This window comes from Apteryx rowi, unplaced genomic scaffold (assembly GCF_003343035.1).
Source record: "Apteryx rowi isolate R43461 unplaced genomic scaffold, aptRow1 scaffold_992, whole genome shotgun sequence".
Taxonomy (NCBI): domain Eukaryota; kingdom Metazoa; phylum Chordata; class Aves; order Apterygiformes; family Apterygidae; genus Apteryx; species Apteryx rowi.
Window position 1 is genome coordinate 281 of NW_020451307.1, and position 27,799 is coordinate 28,079.

At 36.8% G+C, this 27,799-nt stretch overlaps 1 protein-coding gene across 1 annotated transcript; it reads left to right on the forward strand.

Moving 5' to 3' along the window:
• LOC112960791 (SH3 domain-containing YSC84-like protein 1) lies at positions 1-27,799 on the forward strand (the record flags this gene model as incomplete). Its single annotated transcript, XM_026055364.1, has 4 exons — positions 1-145; positions 861-933; positions 1,704-1,760; positions 27,233-27,799. Coding segments are annotated over 4 exons (475 nt in total), but the record flags the coding sequence as incomplete, so codon positions are not given.

The window sequence follows — 27,799 nt, forward strand, 5'->3', positions numbered from 1 at the left end:
GTTTTATGGGCAGGATATTCGTGCTAGTGCAATCTTATTTGGTGATGTGCCTTTTCCTGCTCAAGCAGAAGATCTTTATGAAACTCTAGCATCCTTCACTGAAGATTATGAAAATGAAGAGCAAAAGAATAATCCAGGAAAAGCTGTAAGAGAACAAAGAAGGGTTTGTCTGTCTCTTTCTCCATATAGGCTTTTTCTGTTGTCGAACTGTTTATAGTCAGTTGTAATGATAATGTTGCTATTTCTGTGGCATTCCTAGGATCTCTATTGGATGCCTACAAATGTAACTCATAGCAGAAACTTCATGTGCTTAACATGTTCATTCAAGTATACTCTTCACTATTGTCATAGTAGCCTTTTCTGGATGAGGATGTTGCTCTTCTTGCTTTGCATCCTCTAAACTATATATGTCCTTGTTTTTAGATCAGTGCATAACCAAATCTGAGATTTGATTAGAAAAGTTTTTTCCAAGTATTCTTAATCAAGTTAATCTGTAAATAATGAGCATACCAGATTTGATGTGAATACTCTTTTAACTTTTTCTACTTTTTCAGTCTCCTATTCAAACTTAGAACAATCGTATTTAAGATAAATATAATGCTAAGAACTATAGAACATGATTTTTTTTCTGCAGGGTTGATGTTACTGATAGTCTATCTTGTACTTTCATCTTTGTTAACTTCACAGTGAATTATACTACAGTTATCTATAAATATTAATTTTGTAGTTTTCTTCTCGAATTCACACAATTTCAGTGCAAAAAGAGTAATTTTTAGTGTAACTTGACATACCTGTACACTTTGAAGTTGCAGTGTACTTCCAGGCGTGATGCAACTTATTTTAAAATTTGTATATTTTAGGTAAATAACCCACCTGCTAGACCATCATCAAGACCAGAGCCACATAAGCCCTCTGTTAGGCCAACGCCACCAGGTTAGAAGATCTTTTGATAAGGATTAGTTTATTGCTGTATATAAAAACAGAGCATTAAAACTGATGAACATTATACTATTCTTACAGTAGTAGCTGTCTATATTCAGGGTTTTTTTAATACTCTTCCTTGGACAAACACAGGTTGGGATAGTTCCATGAGTGAGAAAGGGTAGAGTTTGTGCTTTATTTTTTCTTCACCTTTTGGTAAATTTATTAATCTGGTTTCTAATGATAGTGTGGACATTTCTATAGCAGATATCTATAACAAACCTTTTCTATCTGACAGTTTTGCTACAGAAACAGTGTTTGTGTAGTTACAAAAATATATAATAGCTCAAAGGGAGCATTAATGTTTATTGTACACATAAAAGCTCCTCTAGTACAATGAAACTTCTTAGCAAAAAGAATAATCCTACTAAAAACTTTTGGCTTATAGAAAACTAGGTTCCATTCTAGTTTGTCGTTATATTTGAATAGATGGATGGAGTTCTAATAGTTGAGCAGGGGGGGCAGAGTTTTGTCTCCATAACAATTTCTTTGCCAGAGTTTTCTCATCAGAAGTGAGGCTTTACTGCAGTTCCTGTTGTTAATTTGATGTATTTCTCTGGACAAGGATATGAAGCACAGTCCTTATTTCTTTCACCAGTACTGCTCCTTAGATAACTTCAATCATTTTTTAACTATTAAACATATATTTGAAAAGCAGTGTACAAAATATAACAGTGTATGTTGGCATATCATGTAACTTGCTATTAAATCTTCTCTTACAGCTAAAAAGAATTCAAACAAACTTTATCCTGAACTTCCAAATGATTATGGCTCTGCAGGTAAGTACTGAGCTTATGCCTATTTTATTAATTAATTATTAATTATTAATTAATTTTATTAATAATCTGAGAAGTCCTGTAAGTAATTTGGAAAACATCTAACATCTGTGCATGGGTATTTTTCTTTATTATCCGTGTGTTAAAATAAGATTCCTTTGTTGTATACTCTCCCGAAAATATTTCATAAAAGTGATTCTTATTCCCTGGCTTTACATTCCATCAAAGATGAGTCCTGTGTTCTTTTTTTGAATGGCAAAAGTCCTTTTTCTTTATTCAGTGTGCTCTAAAAGAGCACTGAAAGTAGTAAAACAGTATTTCACTTTTCAACCTAATTGAAGTAAAAAAGAAAGCTGATATAACAAGCTTGTGTCCAATTCCTTATGCAAGGTATGATAACTCCTGTTTTAATTAAAAAGTACCTCCACAGGTCGTATCTGATTACTGGCATAAACATAGATTTCCATTTCAKTTTTACCCTTCCTGGTTTTTTTTGTACTGAACTGAGATAACTCTGCATTATACCAAAAAGCTATTGCTTGTTCAGTGTTCTATTCTGACTCTCTTTTGAGCTTAAAGAAAAAACAGGCAATTTCAGTTTTACCTCTAATTAATATAGAATCTGATTCTGTAGTATTCACAGTATAACTCTGGGATTGTGGGTCCCATCATCTGGAAACTTAGGGTGTCCGTTAGAAAAAATGTTATGATCGAGTGGCTGTGTTCATTTAGCTTCCGTCGTGTTTTTTTCCATTAAAAAAGTGTCTTGTCTTTCAAAATGTGTGTGTAAGATTTTTGTGTATAAATATGAATATATATTTGGATATGTACACACATTTTATCATTTACACAATTTGAAAATATCACAAAAGATCTCTTTATTTTTAAAGATTGAGTTAAAATGAAGCTTGATAATTGATTACAATAAAAGTCTAAATCAGGCTTACTGAATGCTATGATTTAACATAGTATTTAACTTCCATTGTCTCAAACAGAAACTCATAATGGCTGGAAAAGGCCAAACTCATAAATGTATCTTTCATAGCTTGATTCATGCAATTAGAGATTTTCACTAAAAATGTAAGATAAGTTATATGTGGATTCTTAAAGATTTCTAGAAATACACAAGAGAACAAGATGCAGTAGGATCTCCTGAAAGAAATGTTCTCTTACAGTAAATTTTCATTTACCTTACAAACTTAAAATGGGGTATTTTGCCTTGCATTGCAGGTTGTATTTCCATAGTAACACTTCGCATACTGTCTGTACCCATAGAAGTGCTATGTGTCTCTAAAGACTAAATAGTTGTTCTTTTCCAAGAAAAGGTTCAAGTCAGTTCTCTTGCATGTCTGCTAGCACCATTGCCTATGTGCATGTTGACGGGATACTGGAACAGAGTTACAGCCCCTTTCTCATCAGTACTAGAGTTTGTTCTTGTGCTGGGTCGTGGCAGAGAAGTAACCTTAAGGTTCCTGTCAGTAATCTCTTTCTGCCTGTTTATAGTCCAGCTGATTTCGAGAGAGCCTAGCAATTAAAACTTGTACTAGCCAATTTTTATTGCAGGATTAGTTGCTGCGACTAATAGTCTACAATGACCTGAAAAAAACCATTCAGCACTTCTTGGTTCTTTCCAGTTAAAAAAAAAAAAAACAAAAAAAAAGACAGTTATTGGAAAACTAACCAAAAACTGCATAAAACTGATCTTCAGAAAGCTACATTTTAGATATAGCTGCCAGTGCAGGGGTAGGTTTTAATATTTAGTAACAAACTTGTCTGTGATGCCAATAGTAAGGAGTTAAGGGTTCTTTATTTTGGGTTTTTGTTACAAGTTTTTGATTTTGCAGTTATAAAAGTAGCAGGAGGGTTGAAACGTTGATTCTTTTCATTAGGTGGAAGAAAAGCAAGACTTGCAGATGAAACATTTTTAATTATATTTTATGTAGACTTGAATTATCTAGATGAGAAATGTAATATAACCCATTTCAAGCACAAGAAAAATGTAAAATGAAAACCATGTTTTTCTAAACTGATATTGTGATACTTGACTCTGATGCAAGTAGAGCTTTTTTATGTAACTGAGTAATACTTAAGGTAATGCATTTAGTTTTAAAATGATGTTCAGTAACATTTTTATATATTTCCAGAAACTTGAAAATAACACAAATTTCAGGGTTTTTTTTTGGGGGGGGGTTGTTTTTTTTAAGGGAGAGACCTTTTACAATTCTGAAAACAGCTGATAGGTTACTGTGATTCAGTGGAGTGTAAAGGATTTGGGGAAACTGAAATCTTTAAGGTTTCTTTGAACCTTCCAATACCAACATATGTGATAACTTTCAGAAATAACCAGTTCTACATATGGAAATCAGGAAGAAAGCTTTGAATAGCTTATTCTTTCTATATCTTCTTTTTACAAAAAATATCATTTTGGCTATTCGTCTTTTTACCTTGTAGAAGAAGCTATACTAAAATAGTGTGTCATGTCAAGTCAAGCTGCCAGGAAGCAAAATTAGTGGCCAGTTAATACTGGAAGAATGATCCCACAGGCTCCAATTTCAGGCATGTCTCATGAAGCATTATACATGCTATAGGAAACCTGACACTTTTATCCAGACTGGATACATTGAAAATGGATTTTTCAGCAAGATATTGCAGTATGAAGTTTCTACAGTAGTGGAGATTTTTTAAGAGACTGTTCAGATAAAGAAATTGGATTTGCTTGCAAGTATGATAGCCCATGCCTCCTCCCCTACTAGAATTAGGGATTTGCAACTTAATTTTTGTACTTGTCACCATACAAAATTATATATACAACCTGTATGTCATATATAAAAGGACTGACTCATCTTTCCAAGCTTTATTACCATTACTTTATCTGATTAGAAGGTTTCTGCAGGGTGTTCTGCCACATCGCTAATCTAAATGACCCGTGGCTTTTTAGAAGACTACTTGAGCATTGTAACCTCATGATAAAAGTTTGTTTTACTAGAACATGTCTTCAGATGCTTTACAAGCTTGACAAGCTATCAACCTTGTCAAACTAGAATGATACATAATCCTAGATCTTAGTTTATCAGAGTGTTTTCTAATTATTTTTGCTTGGAGTTCTGCCATAGAGCAGCAAGCAACCAAAACTGTAGAATAAATGGTTCCTGGCTATTGTCCTAACAGGTTGCTGAATACTGTACAATTCTGGAAGTACTTTAGTGATGTGCTTTCTCAGCTCAACTGGTAGCAGCAGTAAATAGCCATCTGCTAGTAAAAGTTATGCTCCTAGATTTGGTTCATTTATAAGCTGTAAGAGCTGGGTTAAAGTGAATGTTTGGGAGAACTGAATCATTAATGGACAGTTAGTTTGGGGTCAGAAGTCAGATTTTTTCAGCTTTTCTTCAGCCAATCTGAAAAAGATTGGTTTGTGTGTTTGGAAAAGAAGCATTTGAAACTGTCAAGATGCTGAAACAATTGGAAAACAAACTTGAGGGAGGAATGGGGTTGAAAATGTAAAAAATCTTTTCCTTCCACATGCTGTTTATTCACAATACTCAAAAATTATTACCAAGCAGTTCATGGACTTGATATTTTTTCCTTCCTTTCCTGTTACTACTGTGATCATTTCAGGAGGACTGTGACTGTAGAAGAGAGCTGTTTGTATTAAACATTGGATGTTTAATGGCTTTAAGGTATTTAATGTAGGCTTTTGATTGCTACTCTTGTCCCTGAGAGAACTGTCTTAAGCTGAAATACTAAAAAATAGTTTCCAAAAGATTCTACAGAAAGCACTGTTCAGTTGTAGTAGCCCTTTCAATGTTTTCTGTGCAAAAAGCTTGACAGGTATATCACCTTTCTGAGTCTTGTTCTCTGGCCTTGAAAATGCATGCTTGCTAGTGTTTTTCTGCCTCCGCTCAGTAACATGTTGCCTTTCAGGATTATTTACAAATAAGAGAGTGGGTCTATGGGTACAATACTATAAGACAAAACACTGTCCCCAGACATGTAAGCATTTATCTTCATAACAGTATGATTTTGTGTCATAATTTGAAAATATTAATGATGCTGTTTACATCTTTTAAGCTGTCATACAGTTTGCTTAAGAAACCCATAAGAACTTGTGCTTATAAAGCCTAAATGTTCAGATTTTTTTGTTTCTCTAAGAAACACTGGCTTTCTTACCTTCCATACGTACTTAAACCTAATTTTTTTAAATTAATTTTATCCTAGGGAAAATGTGTGCCCTCTTCTTTTTGACTTGGGAACTGATTAAAGTTATCTATCTGCAGGCATTGAATTCTTAAGATTGTTATGCAGAAAATCATTACAGATAAACTCAATTTGAGTAAACTTTGAAAGAATAAGAATCTAAACTATAACTTTTTTTTCATGTGAAACTTTACATTTTGAGGATACTATGAAAATATTAACGGATCCTCACTGCATCATTAAGCATGTATTTGTATTCTTATATACTGAAAGAAGTGCTATACAAAACCTACTGATGAAGAGAAGCTGAAATAGACAGAAATTTACAACCTTTTTAAGAAGCTGAAAAATTTGCTTTTTTCGATGATAGTTTGAGTAATTTGTCAGCCCCATTATTAAAAATTCATGCTTTCCCATATGAATTTGTCTGCAGCTTTGGACATTGATGGTTGTTATGGCTTTCTTCACTAGACTGAAGAGCCCTGTCTTACCCAAAGGTTCCCCCTCCCATTCCCTTTGAGACACTTACATGTTGTAATCAAATCACCTCTTGATCTTTCTTGATCTTCGTTTTGATTGCTAAACAGATTGAGTTCCTTCAGTCTTGCGTAAGACATTTTCTTTTCCTCTCAAATTTTAAATAATGTTACAGATAGCAAATTCTGAGACGTGAACTCCCTGAGATCAGTAGGATTTGGGCTCTTAAAAAACATTGTGAATTTGGACCAAACTCCACTCCTTACTCAATTTGCTATTCCCTGTTAGAACAGTTTGGACAATATTAACCCTTTTTGACCAGGCAGTACCAAGGGTTTGTGGTAAACTCAGCTTATGCTTACTAAATCCTTCTCAGAGTTGCATCTTTCCATGGTTACAGTTCTCCAAGAATCGTGTCTGGTCTGATTCTCTATAATTTTGGAGGTGCCAGAATGCCTTCTGTGATCTCRATGTTTCTTTCAATAATCTCTTGAGTGCCAGATGGTTCAGTACATATATGAAAATTTGTTTGCTGTGAGAATTTCAAGGAACACCTTTATGCCTCCTTAAATATTCCTTGGCAAGATACATTTAGGGGCTGTATGCACAGTTTTTTGTTTTGGTAGTACGAGGTTAGTAGTATGAGGTTCTCTGTGGCCAGTTACAAAAGTTGGTGTTCACTAAGCCAACAAAATTAAATTGGCTATGAGTTCATAGACTGCTTCTGAGGTATAAAGCTTTAAAAAAAAAATTAAAAACCTTTCAATTTTGCAGCACTCTGAGGGCAGTAGCTTCCCCCCACTTTTTTTTTTTTTTCCTTGTCACTTCACCTTCTGTTCACTTATTGTACTCGCATGCCTATTCTGCAGTTCAGTTTCCATCTCACTTATGGTCCTGCTATTTTTAGAACTACTACTTTATAGGATGATCTCAATCAAACTCAGGGAGAAGACAAAATATAATGTGTGACTTTGACACCACTCTAGTTTTCTCTGCATTAGTACCTCTAATTATGTGTTACTGGTGAGCTTGGTTAAAATCAGTGCAGTGAAATAATGGAATCTTTAGTTAGACCTGCTGAAAGAGAGCATCACTTTCTCAATGTGCCTACAACTTTAACATTGGCTTGCCTTGCTAAGTACATATTGAAACAATCATTTTGTTTTTCTGATATTCTTTTAACTTAGATTTAACAAAACTAGTAATATTTTGGAACAACTCATATTTAACTGGAAATCTAGCATACAGCTATATATATCAGTTATGCAGTTCCACATTTAGAAATACCCATTGACAAAAAAACTAACAACTACATTATAAGAGAAATTCAAGCGCGCCCAAATCTTTCTGGTTCATGAGCTACTCATGACTTGGACATTTTTATTGCAATTACAGCTAAGTACCATTGTAGCAAAGCAGAAGTGTTTCACCATTTTGGAACCAAAAAAAAAATCAGAGACTGTGGTCTCAGGTTCACTTTTTCTCTGTGTAATACCTGAAATTTTACTTTTCCTTTGTTCTCAGAAAGCATATATATGCTTAAAGTCTGTCTTTCTAGCATTTAGTCAGAATGACTTTTTTTTCTTATTCTTTTCTGTTCTGGATCAAGACACTTTAAAATGGTGGCATCATTCTGCAGGTTCATTTGCCAACTTGAATCCTAGTAAACATGTATCAAAACTTTTTAACTAGACAGGAAGATTATAAAATATTTTTGTACCACATTATCTACAAAGATTTGAAGAAGAGAAAGAATGCAGAACTTGTCCTTTTTAAGGATGGAGGAAGACTCCATGGTTAGTAATGAGGGGAAAAATGCAGTTTGTTTTTTGAAATGGAAATTAAATAATCTATGGAAACATGATTTGTTTCTCTTAATGTCACCAAGACCAGATGATATTTCTGAAATGTTAGCCCTAAGTCATTTTCATATGCATTAGGCTGTACACTTTTTTTAAGTCTATTCTTTAATGTGGGTAAGAGAACTTTGGAGTAAATAGAATAATCAACTCCACCTGATTACTGGTAAAAGAAGCCGCAGAGCAAGAGGTGGGGTAGAGGGTTGTCTGAGTTTGCTACATGTTGGACAAATTGGAGTTAGTGACTGAATCCAGTCTGCAAGCCAGAGATTCCTCATTCTTGATCTAAAATTATCATTTTTCTTTCACTGCTTTAGCTACTGTAAGGTTGTTATCAGAAGTAACTAGATATCTAATATTTTACTTGACCTGAAAGTACATTTAGCATTGCATCATGTTCATAAAAGTATAAAGAATACTGTAAATACCATTCTTCAGTTGTAAATGAAAATTGAAAAACTTTGCTGTTTCATTTCATGAGCTTTATCATAACTGCCTACTTCTTGGCCAGTCTGATGTAATGAGTATTCAGTGAAGATAGGCTGGGCTAGCCTGGGAAGTGAAATGTAAATATGGGTTTCATGATGGTGGCTATCCAAGATGTTTCATCCTTATGAAGCTGGGTGCTGTTATTTGCAGAGTTTAACCAGTTTTGACTTTAGTTTCTGTGGTTTTGAGCTGTTTCTAGCTCTTACTGAAGTTGTGCTGTGATTAGGTAGTTATCTGCTTTTCTTCTACTGATTTGCACTATTATTAAATGATACAAGATTGTGCCATAGGATATTGTAAGTGGAAGTACAATTGCTTGGGTCACCAGGTGACAGAGGAAGGGAATATCTGTTAAATACCTTTTGAAGTTATAAGGTGAACCCTTGGAATTAGATAGAGTTAATGGCTATAGTGGTAGTATAATAACATAACAGCAATGGAAGCTAGTAATTGTAGCAATAATGTATATAGCATATATCACAGCAAGCTTTGAGCTCCTTAACCCAACTTAAGTTAATAAGAGCTTTCTGCGTGTTGCGTAGATCCACATGATTGTATTATCATGAAAGCAGTAGACTTCATATTAAAAATAGGTAGATTTTGCCCAGCTATTTCTACTGAAAGCTGTTTCTGAATCTTTCTTTTTTAATGACTTGAAACTTCTTTCTGAGACTTATTTTTCATCTAAATTTATTCTTAGCAAGATTAAATCAGTTTAGTCTCATGCTTTCATGTTCCTTAGCTAAAATACCTTTTCTGCTTTATTCGTTTGTCTGAAAGTAGTAATCTTTTTCATCTAAGTTTTATTCTGTGAAGCTAATCTTTGCCTCCCCTTGCAAAAACAGTTTTTCTGTTCCTGACCATCCTGTTCCTCATGCAGTTTGAACATTACTGATGAGGGTTGTCAGCAGTAGTTCAGATGAAGGCTTGTACAGTAATATTATTTTATATGTTTTCATATGAGGTACCTCTTTGCCTCATATAATTTTATTATTTTAACCGCTGTTTTCTAACCACTCCAGAAGAGTTTTTCTCTATACCAGTTTGAAACTTTTTTCCAATCAGTATTTCATAGAGCATTACTGTAGTGACTGTGCAGAACTATATAGAATAAAATTGGGCTTACTACTTTTTCTTCTTTTTTGGGGGGGGGGAGGCAGGCTGCAAGTTGTTTTCCAATCTGGGATGAAAGTGAAGATTTATATCAAATGAACTAGTTCACATGCTAATACCATGTTAGCAGAATTTTCTAATCAGACTGTAGAGAGACTTGAGAAGCAAAATGCAGAGATGATGTGTTCAGGTTGGGTTGACTCAGTATGTGTAGAGGAAACATGGAGTAGCTTGTCAACATAATAAAAGATCTGCAGATAATTCCTGAATAGTCTAATTGGCCTCAGTAAAATAGTGCTCAGTTGTCCTTTCTATACTGTACTTTTCAGAATATGATCATTATGCTTAGCATCAAATCTCATCTCTTGCAGTATGATTTCAGTAGAGGCACTATTTTGCAGTAATGTAGTCTTGAACATCATAAGGACCTTGGCATCAGTATCGTTTATGTGACCATTTCAGCTTGAAGGGAAATTCAAATGCTTTTTGAAAAGGCAGAAAAATCCAGAAAGTAATCGACAGCAGTACTTGTTGTGGAATTGACTCTTACAAGCAGGAGGTGTTTTTTTTAAATCTCCTAAATACCAAATACATCCACAGATGCTTGACAAAAAAGGCACTTCTTTAACGCAAAAGCTGAGTGTGCTGAAACAAAGATAGAACACATTCCATCAGCAGATGAAGATGATGAGCCAGCATGTTCTCTAGTAGGCCAGAGACTCAAAACCAGTGAAGCGTGTTTCATACTGAATGAGCTTAATTTGCACAGTAACTTAAACTTTAAATTTAGTCAGGTCTGCTTTGGCCACCAATGAAACTATTGGTTTTGTTTGTCAGATGTGACATTGTTTAGTAGTGACACAAGTTGGTGACGTGGAAGCTGCTTTGAAATGGTCCATTTCCAGCTTATGTGGAAGAGGTCAAAAACACTTGAGTTTTTTTCTTCTTTTTGTGAGTCAACAGAAAAAAAATAGTATATTACCTCTGTTCTATGCATAAGGATTTGCATCTGTTGTTGAATTTCTATCTCTTCATTGGACAAAACTGAGGATAGTGTACCTTGAAGGCTACATCTGTACCTAACTTTGCTTTGTTCTGTCTTCCACATCCATTTTTAAACCTGAATGAATTTTTCCATCCACCACTTCTTTGTTGATGGAGAACATAGTTATGTTATTCCAGAAATCAGTCTGAGGGTTTTGTAGCCAGGAAGGGCACTGAAAACCTAGACGAAGTATCAACTTAAGGTAGTACATAAAGTACTCTGCAAGTAGTTCAGAAAATAGACATTGCTGAGACAGTTCCCATGTAAGTGGAAGACAAAAGGGCTGAACACAAAGCAATTTGGTTTTGTGCTCCTTGCCGGTACTGGGGTGTACATTTAGTGCTGAGAGGTATTATACAGTATAGTTCCTGGAATGATACAGGCCTTCCCTTGACATAATCCAAACTACCTCAAATCTTCAGCTGGTGTAACAAGACAGACATCAGGTCCTCTGGATACAAGACTTTTTTGCCCATAAGTGGTTGTAAAGCAGAAGAGAATAAAGCAACTGTGGCCTGTCCTCCCTCTTCAGAGCAGATCTGTATAACTGTTGGCACAGAATCATTTGTGCAAAAAGCATTTGTGTGGACATTACAGGGTATTGCTTTTCTGCAGTGTGAGTGAAGCTCAGTTACCTTGAGTAGTCCACTCTAGTACCAGAAATACATGCAAGCCAACTCTACAGAACAAGTAAAACTAATACTTTGCAATGGTTTTGTTTGTTTCCTCAGTTATTAAGAAGGATTTCAATGTTGAATGTTAACACTTTGAGCATCTTGAGCTTTTTATCAGAAAGTAGAAAAGCACTAGTATTTTTGTTACTTACCCCAAACAAGACAGAGCTAAGTAGTAAAACAGCAGCTAAGACAAGAGACTTTATTTGTTTTGAGAGTCTTTTAGTGAATAGCATGGCTCCTGACCTTTGATCAGATGAGCATTGTTGGAGATTAATTGGATCAATGGTGGCATATGACATATTTCAAGTGTCTGTACTGAAAGATTTGTATGTATATCTGATTATAGCGGATTAGTACCTGAGAATATAAAATGTCAAATCCACTGTGCATATTAGGCCTTCTCAAACATCTGTTCAGTGAGATATGAGGTTATTGTTTTCTGTATGCTGAGGGTTTTTCAGGAGAGTGTGGAGAGGGGGGAGGAAAAATAAAGAAAACCCTTTTAAGGAGGTTAGCCATTGAAAGTGAACAGGACGTAAGATTCCTGGCTTCCAACACCTGGCTCAGATCCTCATCCTGAATACCCTTACAGATACTTGGTTTATAATTTGTCCAGAAATAACTAAAGTGGAATTTATAATTATGTATATGTCTGTTCTGCTTTAGGGACTCATCTAATACTCTACTTCTAGGTTWAAGATTGAAAGATATGCTCTATGAATAGGGAAAATGAAGTGCATCCAGTCAACTTTGCTTAATGAGGTCTTACTCTCTAAGATGCTTTTTTTTTCCCCAATAATCACATGAAAAAAGATACTATGTCTTTCTATTATTGCATGTGATCATAAAGCAGGCATTTTATTTGAGGCGGTTGTTTCAATGTTCTATAACCTGACTGTGGACATACTATTTTTTTTCTTTGTTTGCATCCTAGCAACCAAATAAGCCGGTCCTTTTTTTTTATAGAGAGGAATTACATAATATATGCAAGAGGTTCTGAGTATTCGCTCAAACTTGAAACTGATAATCATATCACCTGCAAGCCATACCTTTTCTACTTAAGTAAAAGAATAGTTTTCTATTGCAGCTGATTTAACAGCTGTATTAAATGTTAGTATTAAATGTACGATTGCATACTTGTGTAGCTTTCTTTCCTTACACCCTACAGTATCTTTTCCTGTGTTATACATTTTTGGCAGTTGTCATAACATAAGAGATAAAATAGTTTCCATTGTTTTGCTTCTAGGGAGCTAAATTTAAGGTTATACGTGTATGCTTTCAATAACTGAAGTATTCCTAAGATTATCTTTTTAAATATTATCAAAATTTGTCGTCTTGAACCATTTCTTTGATCAAACGTGTATTAGGATATGTATTTGTTATGATCAAAACCACTGTTAATTCCCATAACTTGAGTTCAAAATCTGTATTTGTTCTGGTTTGAACTCTTAAAAACAATTACAGAATTTATTGTGACCTAAGGTATGCGATACTTAAAATTACAGAACTGAACAGCTTGCAGGAAACAAGCATATTGTAGTAATTAATGGTTTCTTCAACATCCAGCACTAATTCTTACATCTTTCTTTCTCATTTTCCCTCTCAGCTCCATTCCAATGCTATTTTGACTATCCTCTGATGCAATTCATCTCAGAACTGAAATCTCTGTAGGGCATGAATTTCCTTATGTTCATAGCTTGATTTCATATCTTTACTTACATAGCTTCTGTTTTATATAATAGTTCAGGACTAGAGGTAAAATACAATGGAAACCAAGAGGATAAGTTTAGATTTATTGAAAAGTAGGTATTCCCCAGTATAACTGACCATGCATAACCAGGACCTCAGATTTGCCTCACATTTCTGAAAAAGGTGCTGTCTCTGAGACTATTATTGAAGTTTTATCTCTCCTTTCTCCAAAGTATCATGAAGTTGAAGCATTAGCATTATATTAGACAACAGGCAATCCAATTTCTCTCTCCATATTGATGGCCTACCAACCAAGTAGTACTTTGACTTCGACCTGATTAGTGCTGTTATCATACTAGTTTAAAAATTAATATCAACAGGTTAGTTTTATGCCCATTTTCTTACTCTCTTTGAAGTAACTACACCATTTAAATCCACTTCTTGGTATTTCTTCTTATGATCAGGTAGCAGGTAAAGGCACTAAGAACAAAATGTTTCCTTTCACTCTTAATCTTGCATCTCTCTAGTCTCCTGTTTGCTACCTTCATTTTTTTTCTCCTCTAAAACCTTGGAACAGCTTCCATTAATGTATACCAAGACTCTTCTTTCAAAACCTACTTATATTAAAACACTTTATGGAACTGATAACTATCTGTTGGATTGACAATCATCAAATGAATAACGTGTGTTCAATATTATATTATGCTGAATTCTCGTATGGCTCTGGGTTTAGAGATCTGGGGTTTGGAATACATCTATTAATATTCAAAGTCTGTGCCTCTATATGTACTGATGTTTCTCTAAAGTATGTACACACATCCCCTTTTTGTCTTGATTTCTCTCAATCCCCAGTACTAGCTTTTGTAACTTCATTATCGTTCTTTCATTTGACCCCTTAGCTTGGTGTTGTCTGCCTTTGTCATTTATTCTGCAGCCTTGGTTGAGCTCAGCCTTTCACTGAAAGAGAGGCTCCGCTATGTCACTAATACTTCTCCTGCTCTCATACCTCAGCTTTCAGTGACTTCCAGTTCCCCTAGTGTTCTCTCCTCTCCATTCCTCCCCTTCTTTTCCTTTGTGTACACTGATTTCTTTATTCTTGGCTTTATCTCCTCATAAAAGGTCTGTTCTGACAATCTACTGTGTTGATTCACCCCAAATATTTTTTCTTTTCACAGTCAGAAAGAAATCCATGATATTCACAAAACAAATTCTCTGTTCCTTCAGTTTTGTCTCCCTTCTATTTAAACAACTCTGCTCTTAATGGTACAGGGTGAGAAGTCAGTTGCCTATGGGCTCATACTGTAGAGGTAGGGAAATGATAACTAAACTTGGAATTTGCCTTACCTGGAATGTGGTAGTATTTGGGTTACTCATTTTCAGGAAAGATGAAGTAAAATTGAAAGGATGCAGAGAAGAATAAGTAGGATGAGTGAAGTGAGGAGTCACTGAAATGAGAGGTAACTAAATCAGTTTGTTTAGTATAACAATCTGAAGGTTTGAGGAATACGTTTTTTTGGCTAGAAAAGCATAAGAAAGGTAAATACGGAGAAAGAAAGGTTTAAACCAAAGGCCAATGTTGACAAACAAGAAAAAGATATAAACTAGTAGTGAATCACTTGAAGCTGGATGTTAAGAAAGATACCTCAAAAAACAGAGGAGTAGGGTTCCAAAGTAGCCTTCCCATAAGAGTAATGAGAACAAAAAGAGGAGTGACCAAAAAACTGGTTTAATGTCTAGCAACAGACCAGGCTCTGATCTAAGCCTGAGAGTGTGCTTTATTTAATCACATGCTCCCAGTCCCATCTGTATGGAAGTTTTGCATTATTGGATCATTCTTCAGGTCCTCCCCAATGTCTGTCCCCTCTTCTCGATCTGCACTGTCTATCTTTCAGGAAGAGACTGTTACAAGTCTGATGGTTGTACTCTCCCTCAGCTCATATTTTCTGTAAACCTTATAGCTTTCACAGATGAAGAAGATTCTCATTGTTTTGTCTTCTCTCTCTCTATTTGCCCCAGGTCCATCCTAGCTTGTCGCTTCTTTTTCTCCCTTAAACTCTCAATCACATCAAGCCCTATTTCTTCCCAGTATTAACATTTCATCCTCTTTCATCTTACAAAGCCTATAGTTGACCATATTGTTGTTACCTAATCTTCTTCAGTATTATTAGTGGACCCTCTCTAAAGCAGTGTCTCCTCTTGCACCTGGCTGAAACCATTGGCTTCATCTATGCTGATAAATGAAATATTGCCAGGGAATATTATTGGGCACTGCAACTTTATTATTTGTTCTCTTAAGTTGTTAGCAGGTCCCTGGCCTCATTTTGACCTGGGCAATATAGTGGACTCTCAAATGATTCCTCAGTAGCCTAGAGGTTAGCCTGTGCCAGAGACCGTTCCCGATAGGCAATTCAAATAAAGCTACCCTGATTTGGAGGCACAGTTTAATAGCATGAACAAAGCTAGACTGTCAGTTGGCATTAGGGCCACAGATTCAGCCATGATACTGTTCCATTTACAGTAAATGTAACTGTTATTTCCAAGTCTTTAGCAACCTCTTCATAACCAAGTATTAGAAATTGTATTCCATTCTCCCTTAACCTGATGGTCATGTTAATTGTGATCTTCCATTTTCTTTAGGAATATTTGTGCTCTCTCCATTCCATTGCTGGACTAGCTGTGTAGTTGCCTTTACATCTATACTTTCAGTGTGTTTCTGAGAAAGCCTCCTCGTCAGTCCTCCAATTTCCTCTTAAGGTTTGCCAGCTCACTGTCCTTGGTCCTTTTCCATTTGCCGGATACCATCTCTCTGCAGATACCTCATTACTACCTCTGTTCCAGATCCATCTCTTTCTGTCTAACTGTAGTACTTCTTTGTTAATTTTTAGGTTGAGTTACTAATAAGTTATCCAAATAGTTTTTAATATAATCTGAAACTGCCTGTTGCTGATCACTGCAGACCATGTGTCATCTTCAAGTCAAATTTCTTCAGAAGTTCTCACCTTCTGAGCAATGTGCAAGTCCTATAGATTTTTCTCTGAAGACCATTTCAGAGGGAGAGCCATTTCTTTCAGTCTGCACTTTTGTTCAGGCTTTTGTCATCTTATGATTCAATTATTCCAACATCCTTCTCTCTGACCTTTGCAAATTCGATATTCTTTTACTCTCTTTTACTCAGCTCTTGCTTCAAAGTTAATTTCCTGCCCCATCACTTTGCCCATATCAACCTCCATCACATTCCTCCACTGACTCTCCTTTTTCAGTTGAATCAGGACATTTAGCTACTCACTTCCCCTTTCTTAAGTACATCTACAGCCTATCGCCTTATACCCAGTATCATCTCTCATTCTGTAGCTGATTATAGTTTCCACCACTAACTAGGTTTTCAAATGTACACCATTATGTTTTCTCATTATTTGGTAAGTATTATATTTGCAAAATAATCTTCCCAGGTAGAGCTAGAGCATCTAGAGATTTCTTGAGGTTTTTGGGTTTGGCACAATATGTCTAAGAAAACAAATTAAGTGTGAAATTTCTCTTCTAGTCTAGTAATATGAAAGTTCATCATCTAGATCTAAGCTAATGTACTCTAGTAGGAAAAAATCACCCCAAAAGGGCAATTTATCTCAGTCATCTATGTTAGGATAAGATGAACTACCCTTAAATTGCCTTTTTTTTTTCTTCTTTGATTATAAAGGAAGCATAGAGTGATTACACATCTAAAAGTTGTCAGATGAATCCTATCCTAAAAGACTAGATTTTCTAGTTTACGTAGAAAAGTTGTATTGAAATCACAGCAAATATGTTTCAAAACCACTGTAGCTTATTGTCTTGTCCATTACCAAATTTGCCACAAGAATGTCATAAGCAATCATTCTCCTCACACACACACACGCACACGCACGCACCCACACACACACACACACATCTAACCTTTGGATTCAGCTTAAGCAAACAGACCTCCATCCCACCTTTCAGGGAACTGTTAATTAATCTCTTCCTGTCTAAGAAACACATTGCAAACAATGGCGTCAGTCTTAACCTTAGGGTTAAGTGTTTATCATGGAGTCTCATTCACATTAAAAGCAACCTTTCAGAATCCAAACTACATCCTGGTTTTGCAGGCATTGCAGGAACTAGCTATAGACCTACAACTTAGTCTCTTCTGCCTTGAACTCTAACCAAAGTTTTAATCATAGTTGAGTGAGCCTGAATGACTTGAGACTGTAAAACATTCAACCTGCAGCCAGCAGTAATCTGTTCGTTGTTGTGTGGATCTTACTGGACCTCATAACTGTTGAGAGCAGTCTCCAAAAAATAAGACTCTTACAGATATGGATGCCAGACCACTTTCTCTGCCAGGCTCCATCACTGTGTGCATTTGCAGTGGAAAGCATTTCGTTCCCCTTTCTCTATGTTCTTTCTATATAGAAAGCAATTTTTGTGGTCAGTGTGAAGAGAAGCAGTGCTGCCAATATATTTCTATGCTAGAAAAAAATTATTTTTTTGGTCATCGGATATTTTGGGTAGTGGTGTTATAGAACAGTTCAACTCGTATGACTTTTTCTAATCTGAAGGAAAGTTGTCCGGGTGCTTTCTTATGAACTTATTCATGTCAGAAGAATCTATATCTTAGAGATAAATTGTGTGCAGATGTTATAAGAATTACAGTAAACATAACTCTTAGAGTTAAGACTCAAGATGGTAGATATTTATTTCCATTATTAACTGAAACTTCAACTAAATTCAGAGGCTCATACCTTGCTCACAATAAACCATTTCCTCCTTTATATCTATCCTAGCCCCATAGGATTTGTAGGATATAGCAAAAAATCTTTTTGTCTACTGTTCTGCAGAAACCTAATCATTATTGTAAACTCAGATTTAGCTATAGTTTGCTTAATACTAAGACTGATCAAAAGCACTTATAACTGTGGCCTTATGCCGTAAAGTAATAAATTTAGCTCTTGGCAAATGGTATCCTGAACTATACCCAAACCTCTCTGGTTAAGTTTTATCTTTGAGTTCAAAAAGAACCAAAAAAGCTCTCTACCAGTTCTGGTTGTCATCTCATTCTTGTGAGTATTACAGATTGAACTTAGTGGTTTACCTCTTACCTCAGAATTAACCATAAGCTATTTCTCTGTCTTCAGGCCTCATCATAGCCCAATGCTGCTGGATCCTTCAAGTCAAAATTTTAGATCTTTAGTTCCTACCATCCTGAGCCTTAACCCTAATCCAAAACCTGTTCCTGTCATTAGTGGTGACCCTGATGCCCTCAGAATTTACTACATGCTATTTCCTTTGCCTAACCCTGCCTTCCTTATTATAATGCATGGTGTGCTGGATCCAGCAGAAAATGTATCTCTAGTTTTGCAGTTTCTGTGCAAAAACTATCCAAAATATAGCTTGGGAAGCTTAAAGTCTCAAAATATGAAGGAGGGAGCAGCATTAATCACTGTAAGAACTTGACCTATTCAAACCCCTGTTAACAGTGAATCTAGAGGTTGCATAACTTTGTTTGCTGACTGGATCCTCTACCCAAATTCTAATTCTATCCTTAAAACTAACTGACTGTAATGCAGAAACTCATATCCACCTCAGAATGAATCATAATTCATATGTTGTTTTCCCTCCCTCCTGCACCTGCAGGGTTAATCTCTGGATCTAGCCCTATAGCTTGGTGAGCACAGCAAATCCAGAAATAGCAATAAACTATTTACTTTTGCCATTTAAGGCAGGCCTCATCTCAGCCTTGATATTGCTTGTCCACCAATAAATTCTCCTCAACCCGTACTTTCTTTAACTCCTGTCCTAATCTTAACCCTAACAGTAGTCCAGTCACTCTGTCAGTCCTAGGGTAATTAAACTGATTTGTTTATGCAAAAAAAAAAAAAAAATCCACCCTAGCTTCTCATGGAACTTGTAGCAAGCTTAGCTTTTTATTGCTTATTTGAATTCCTGCCTCCRGTCTCACTTTATCTTCACAGCCTATACTTGCCAACCTTCTAAAACCTTTTATTAGACTGGTAGTAAAACTCTTTAATTATAAGTATTAATTGAGGCTGAGCCATTCAGCCTGAACCCTAGTGTTCACTGTAGGAGCAGAGATTCATTTAAGAACTGTCACAGGGAAAAACTGCTCACTTCATGTAATTTAAACCAAAATCAGGATCAAAGTGGTTTATTAATTCATTAATGACACATAATTAATTGTTAATCTGTGAACTCTACATTCAGGATCAATATCAGTACTACAGCAAATAAACCACAATATTAAACACTAAGAAAATGTTAATAAACACCTACAAATTTCTAAATGCTCTTCTATAACTACTCCCCCCAAAGTTTTAATTGTATGCAGACACACACACACATGCATGCACATACAAGAGTGTGCACAAAATGTTATGTGCACAAAGTATTAAGGCACACACATCCCCTCTCACAGGCAGTAGGGGTTACAAGCACACACCACCTGTTCTGGCAGTGTGAGTTCCTCTATTCACACACGCCTCCTGTTGGAGATGTGGCTACTCCAGTTCTGTGTGTGCCTGCAAGGCTCCCTATGACCCACTGATTCTAGCAAGAAAGCCACCTGTGAGGTCRCACAAGCACACCAAGGCGTGAATCCCTACTTGTTGCACACCATGCTGTCAGTTCCCTGGCTGGGTGCAGTCTACTAACAGTGTCGGATGGGGAGGCTGTTCTGTCTGGCTTAAACAACAGTTGTGATCACAGAATCACCCAACGGTTGAAGTTGGAAGGGACCTCTGGAGATCATCTAGTCCAACCCCACTGATCAAGCAGGGTCACCTAAAGCAGGTTGCCCAGGACCTTGTCCAGATGGGTTTTGAATATCTCTGAGGATAGAGACTCCACAGCCTCTCTGGACAGCCTGTGCCAGTGCTCAGTCACCCTCACAGTAAAGAAGTTTTTCCTCATGTTCAGACACTGCCTGTGTTTCAGTTTTGCCCATTGCCTCTTGTCCTATGACTGGGCACCACTGAAAAGAACCCGGTAGTTAATCTAGTTCTTCACTCCACTTTGAGTTGTTTCCTGAACTCTAATTCTAAACTCAATACTAATCCTATCCTAACAAAAGCACAGTGTCCCATAACAGGGAAAGAACTAAGGTTTCTGTCTGTCCGCTATTAGCTGCAACTCTCATCCTAAACCTGTGAGCAATAACTGAGGCTTCCAATCTCTGTGAACACTATGCTAGTGACAGTGAGCCTTTTTGATATTTGATATATTTACTTTTAAAAGAATAGGTGTTTGTGTCTGCCTAGAACCATTAAATGTTTTCCATCGTTTGGTCTGTTTGCTGATTTTCTCATATTTCTCCTGCACAAACAGGGTTTATCTGGTCGTTTAGTTTTCCGTGATTCGTTTTAGCCAATGAGAACTCTATGGCAGCTTTTCTGTAAGCTAACACTTTTTGGTGAAGATTTTATGCACTATATGCAACTTCTGTCATCTCTAATGCTGGAGATTCATCTAACTTTAAAATGTGTGTGGCAATTAATAATATTCCAGTCACTTCTCTCTACTTTTTTACAAAATACAGAGAAAGCAGAGCTTAATATGTTGAATACGTTGCTTGTTCAGGTTGATTTTTAAATAACAAAAATGTTAGCCCTGTATTCCAAAGGTTGTACACAAATTTTGAGTAATTGCAGGGTAGAAGGAACATTGAATTTCAGGGAAAAATAAATCTCTTGGACAACCGCTTTTGTGTATGGTATGTTACAACCCAAAAGAATTGGTGTTGCAACCTTTCAGCTTCAAAAGAAACCAGACCCACAGCCCATTTATCAAAGCAGAGGTTTAAAAGAAAGTGCATAAGATACTGGCAAACTGCAATAGGATTACCCTATCAGTCATCAGTGCCCTTGGTCAGATGGCATGTCCACAGTGTCAGGTGAGTCACGGGTCTCCTTTTCTGCAAGATTCTTAATATGGGTCAGGTGAGCCCAAAGACAGCACTAGTAGTTTGTCTTACTTTGCTTATAGCCTGTCATATAGCTGGACACATGGTTGTTCCATGGAGATCCTGCTAGCTCTCTAATTGCTGACAATTATCTAATTTTGCTAAGTAGGTGTTTAGCAATCTCGCCACTAACCTCAAGCACATGAAACTCATTTCAATTTTATTTTGTGTCCCAATGGGCAAAAGCAGCACTTTGTAGTTTTTGCATAATTTCTCTGCAAGTTTTTCAACATTGGACATTCAATAGCTAGAGGATATACATCCTTGCCAGTAAAACAAGTTTGGGACCCACAGCAGTACTGCAACTCTTCTGTTTTTCAACTTGTTTTTGATTTTCAAAAGCTTAATAAAACCGAATCCAAAGTGACATGAAATGCCTGTTCTTCTTTAAAAAAAAACACTCTTAGAGTCAAGCTATGGGTTTACAGATATTTTATCATGGTATAAATTAGAATGTGTAATTAGTGGCTACATTTACTGGTAATATAAACAGTGTGAGGGCATGGGCCTAAGCGCTAGAACTCAGTTACCTATATGGCTAAACTGTTAGACCGTTCCTTGGCATGGCTGTCATTAGCACTTTCCCAGATAATTTATGGGTGCAGTTTGGGAGTCATTCCAGTCTAGAAACCAGTAGGTAGTTTGGATATGGCTTTCCTGTCTGGATGCTGAGAGTTTACTAGTACATAGGTGACTAGTCTATCCCCATTGGCCTCAAAGTCAAAAAAAAGGCTCTGACACTGTTCAGTGTATTAGTATAAATGTATCCAGTGTATCTGTTCTGTAGCAACTTTCTGGAGAATACTTTTATTCTGTTGTAGATATACTGTAATTTCTTTCTATATTTACTGTGGGGCTGGTACCACAGAGTGCCTAACAGGCTGTAAATTCACTCTAGTTAATACAACATCAAGTCATTTATCTGTAGCAGTAGTCTTAAGCAAAACATTCAGAGCATTATGGTATGTAAAGATGAATAAAAATGAAAGGGTATACTGGTCAGAGCAGTTAGTTAACCAGCATACGCCATTCCTGTGTTTATTAGAACACTGAATATGTATGCTGGCTGCTGCACTAATAGATCTTCAACCAAAATTTCTATATTTCTGTGTTGGCCACTGTGTTTGTAGAAGTGTGCTGTGTGTGTATTCAAATCTCATTAATTAAGGATTTTCCACAATGTAATTTGTTTTTATTCCAGTGTGCATACTCATAAATCTCAGTGATCTCAGTATCATATGCTGTATGTAGCACTGTAGCACCATCTTGTGTGAGCTGCAAATGTGGTTTCAAGATAGGCATTCAGCAATCTTCATGTGTGACTATAACAATTTTGTTTAAAATAAATGTTTTAAAATTTGACGTTATTACAATGCATATAGAAAAAGTCATGCTTTTTCATCTGTAGTATATCACATATAACATGATACAGTATAATATGTATCCACCCCAGTTTATGTGCAACTGAAATGAGGAAACAGATGAAATAGCTTCTCTTCATATGATATATGGCAGATTTCAAAAAGGTACATTCATTTAAGATACTTCTTTGTTAGGATAATCTAATAAATATGAGGCATGGGATGCTGCAATCTAGAGACCATAAATACGTATTTTATCTGGTTCGTGCTAGTAAAGCGCAGAGATAAGAGTCTTGATGAGAAATAAAATGAAACTATAATATGGCAAAGAGCTGCTAGGCAAAATTAAATAGGAATTATTATGAAATAGGTGAGAGAATAATAAAGTTGGAAAATGCTTTGGAATGATAGGTAGCAAACAGGGCAAGGACTCAAAGCAGTGTTCATAATCACAGCTAACTTTGAAGTTTCTGCATGTTTGGAAGGATGTATGATCCTCTGGAAGAGGAGCAAAAGTGGGAAGGCAAATGCATGAAACAATCTTGTTCATTTGACAGAGCAAACAGTAGTTGGAGACGTGTTTGTAGTGCATCAATTGCACTCCTACATTTTCATATCTCACATGTACTTTTGTTTCACCTTTTCATGCTTTGATTTGTGTCTAGTTTCTCTTCATTTTCCTTCCTACTTCTACTTTTCCAATTTCAGTATACTCAACGGTTTATGTAAGAGGAATTATAGTATTACTCTTAATTCAAGTTCAGCCATGGAGGAGGTAACTGCTGTTTAATACCATTGCTGTGAGTCCAGCTTACTAAAGCTGCAGTGACAGTTCTTCTATTAACTTCTATTAACTTTAGTTAAAAGAGACTTTGACTATTAACTTCCTGTTGTCTTTTTTTCGTGTCATCAATTATCTTTATTTTTCCAAGTGTATTAACATAGTTTGGACAGTTATAAATATTTAGTAACTGTAATTCTCCTTGAGTGCTTCTCTACCTGCACATTCAGGTGATGGGAACATGTATTATTAAGAAAAACATGAGAATTTGTAGCCTTCATAGTACCTTATGCAATACACTGATACCCCTACTTACTGCCTGAATGTGGCATAGAAGTAAAACACACCCCATCCTCTTTTTTTTTTTTTTTTTTTTTTACATAAGTGTGTCAGAACTGTTCTCTTGCCTTAGCCCTTGAAGAGTGCTGATCCATAATATTTTCTTACTTTTCTTCATTTAAAATTAGGAATAAAAAGTCAAAGTATCTTTCACTTTTGTGCTTTTCTGCATGATTTCCTCAATCAAAATATGCATGTGAACACATCATATCATCCTGACTGCATCAAATGCTTGAATTCATGGAGGAAGATCAAGCAATTGCTGAATACTCAATCTGTCCAGGTTTCAAGTGCAAAAGTAAAAAGGATATTGAGGAAAGTTCTACTGCTACCTTTTTTTGGTAGGGGTAACTAGTGGAGAAAAAGATCTGATATACATGGACCTTCTCTTTTGTTTTCTTTTTTATATCAAAAGAAATAGTGATGTGCGACTTAAGATCATGAACCTAGGAAAGACAGTCTTTGACCTCTTTGCGATCAACAGTCTCCCAGCCCATGGCCGCAGAATTTTCCATTATTCTTTGATTATCCAGTGCATTGTTGCAAATGCAGGTCATGAAGGGAAAGAAGTAGCCTATGGAGTGAACATATATATTTACAGACACCAGAAAAGGACATCTGTGCTGTTTACACATACATTTGTAGTCCATTCTTCTTCTCTGTTTGTCCTTTTTTGTCTAGAAAGTCTGTATTTTGGGGTGCAAAAGAATTTTTCCTCTTTCTTTTGAGGTGATAAAAGCAGCCAGACGAAAAGTTATACCGTTATCAGAATCAGCTATTGAGGACAGACTGCTAAAAAAAGTAGTAGCGGTGCTTCTCTCACATCCTTTCCAGCTCTACTTGAAATCTGTAGACTAAGAGGAGCATGGGTTTTCCCCTTTACAACTGAGTTCAGGCAGCAGGCATGACTTGCAGGTGCACCTAATGCTAAAAATCTGTCATGTTATGTGCTTGAGCATTTGTGCAGTCATTGTGTCCATATGAGCAATACATCCTGAAACCTCTCCAGCTCACTGTGTTCATCATTTCCTCTTAACTAGTTGTCTATTGTACCACCAAAGTACTTTTTTCAGATCTGCATGAACCACTTTTAGATGCATTCATACAAGGGATTACACTGGTTTGATTGAATTATTTTTAAAACCAACTTTAAAGAAAGGCAACTACTCTATAAAGTTCAGACCGTGTTAAAAGAATTGAGAGCAAATGTGATCATCAGCAAAATAAAGATACTCAGATTGAAAGATCAAACATACTAAATATTTAGACATTGGCTAAAAATGTTAACAAGAATGGGGACCGGATAATAATGTTCAAGGCTTTAGATGATTTTGAAAAAAAAAAAAAAAARGCAAGAAGGAGGACCCAGGGAACTACAGGCCAGTCAGCCTCACCTCCATCCCTGGAAAAGTGATGGAGCAGCTCATCCTGGAGGCCATCTCCAAGCATGTGGAGGACAAGAAGGTGATCAGGAGTAGTCAGCATGGCTTCACCAAGGGGAAATCATGCTTAACCAATCTGATAGCCTTCTCTGATGGAATGACTGGCTGAGTAGATGAGGGGAGAGCAGTGGATGTTGTCTACCTTGACTTCAGCAAGGCTTTCGACACTGTCTCCCAGAACATCCTCATAGACAAGCTCAGGAAGTGTGGGCTGGATGAGTGGACAGTGAGGTGGMTTGAGAACTGGCTGAATGGCAGAGCTCAGAGAGTTGTGGTCAGTGGCACAGAGTCTAGTTGGAGGCCTGTAGCTAGCGGTGTCCCCCAGGGGTCAGTACTGGGTCCAGTCTTGTTCAACTTCTTCATCAATGACCTGGATGAAGGGACAGAGTGCACCCTCAGCCAGTTTGCTGATGATACAGAACTGGGAGGAGTGGAGGATACACCAGAGGGCTGTGCTGCCATTCAGAGAGACCTGGACAGGCTGGAGAGGTGGGTGGAGAGGAACCTCCTGAARTTCAACAAAGGGAAGTGCAGGGTCCTGCACCTGGGGAGGAATAACCCCATGCACCAGTACAGGTTGAGAGTTGACCTGCTGGAAAGCAGCTCTGCCGAGAAGGACCTGAGAGTGCTGGTGGACACCAAGTTAAGCATGAGGCAGCAACGTGCCCTTGTGGCCAAGAAGGCCAATGGTCTCCTGGGGTGCATCAGGAAGAGTGTTGCCAGCAGGTGGAGGGAGGTGATTCTCCCCSTCYACTCAGCCCTGGGGAGGCCACATCTGGAGTACTGCGTCCAGTTCTGGGCTCCCCAGTACAAGAGGGATGTGGCACTACTGGAGCAAGTCCAGCGAAGGGCTACAAAGATGGTTAGGGGACTGGAGCATCTCTCTTATGAGGAAAGGCTGAGAGAGCTGGGCCTGTTTAGCCTGGAGAAGAGAAGGCTGAGAGGAGATCTTATCAATGTGTACAAGTATCTGAAGGGAGGGTGTCGAGAGGATGGGACCAGACTCTTTTCAGTGGTGCCGAGCGACAGGACGCGAGGCAACGGGCACAAACTGAAACACAGACGCTTCCATCTGAACATGAGGAAAAACTTTTTCACTGTGAGGGTGACAGAGCACTGGCACAGGTTGCCCAGAGAGGTTGYGGAGTCTCCTTCTCTGGCGATATTCAAAACGCGCCTGGATGCAATCCTGTGCAATGTGCTCTAGGTGACCCTGCTTGAGCAGGGGGGTTGGACTAGATGATCTCCAGAGGTCCCTTCCAACCTCAGCGATTCTGTGATTCTGTGATTTTAAAACTAAATTGGAGGAGTCACGGCATGAATCCCACCGCAGTTAAGGACTGAAAAAGTTGTGTATGAGACTGATGGAAAGAGAATAAAAATCATTTATGTAAGTGGTGTAAAACACCTCAATGCAGGCTAAGTCCCTTCCAGTATGTAGAGCCATAAGACGTTCTTTCCACCAGTAAACTTTGTATGTTTTGTTTGATGGGCAAAACATCCCAAAATCCTAGAAATAATAAACACTATGAAAAGAGAAGGAAAATGCTGTGAACATTTGTATTTTACAATCCTATATCCTAAGCATGGATATAAAATCAAAGTCCCTGCTTTAAGTTTTGCAGTTTGTGTCCAGAGAACACATACCAGAACTAAAACTCAAAAGTTCTTCTGTTCAGCAGTCTATCAGGAAATAGTTATGCTTTCTTCAACACGCTGATTTTGTTCGCACTGTCTCTAGTGGAACAATTTGAGGCATACAGAGAAAACTGCTGATCTTTATTTTGAGAAGAGTGCTACTTTGTTAACAATACTGTGCTGATAGACTAGAATCCAAATGGCACTTATATAAAAATGTAGTGGAAGCCATGGTTTTTCTGTCTGCAGTTTATACACTCAGATAAATTATTTTGGTGCCTTTGTCACTGGTCTCTACTATCATTTAAGGATATTTTATTTAAGGACTTACTGTATGTGAAGGTCAGTAATTTTCTTTTTATTTAATTTCTTTCATTTCAGGTAATTCTTGGAGCAGTCCAGCAGAAGTGACAGCACTTTATTCATTCGAAGGACAACAGCCAGGTGACTTATCTTTCAAAGCTGGAGACAAAATCACAGTCACAACCAAAACAAATTCACAGTTTGATTGGTGGGAAGGAACAATAGGAGGACAAACTGGCATCTTTCCAGCCAATTATGTTGCCATAAGTAATGACTGAATTTGTATAGAAGAAAGTGTTGAAGCAATAATATACTTGCACACAAAAATGTATTTTAACTTTTTGGATTTATCAAAATGAGATTCCTGATCAAGACTATTCCAACACAAAACTGAAGTGCGTTAAATGACATTAACTTTACCCTAAACTTATTTCTTAAATAAACATTAGGTGATAATTTATGATGAAGTTTTATTTTTGAATAGGTTGCCTGAAAAAAATTATTCCGATTTGTGTCTAGTTTCAACTTTCTCTTGCAATATAGATTTGGGGGAAAAATTACAAACAATTTGAAACTAGACATAGTGGGGAAATACTGGTTTCTGTTAGGTTATAATGTTTGGTCTCTTTCTGTAATAAACTCAAA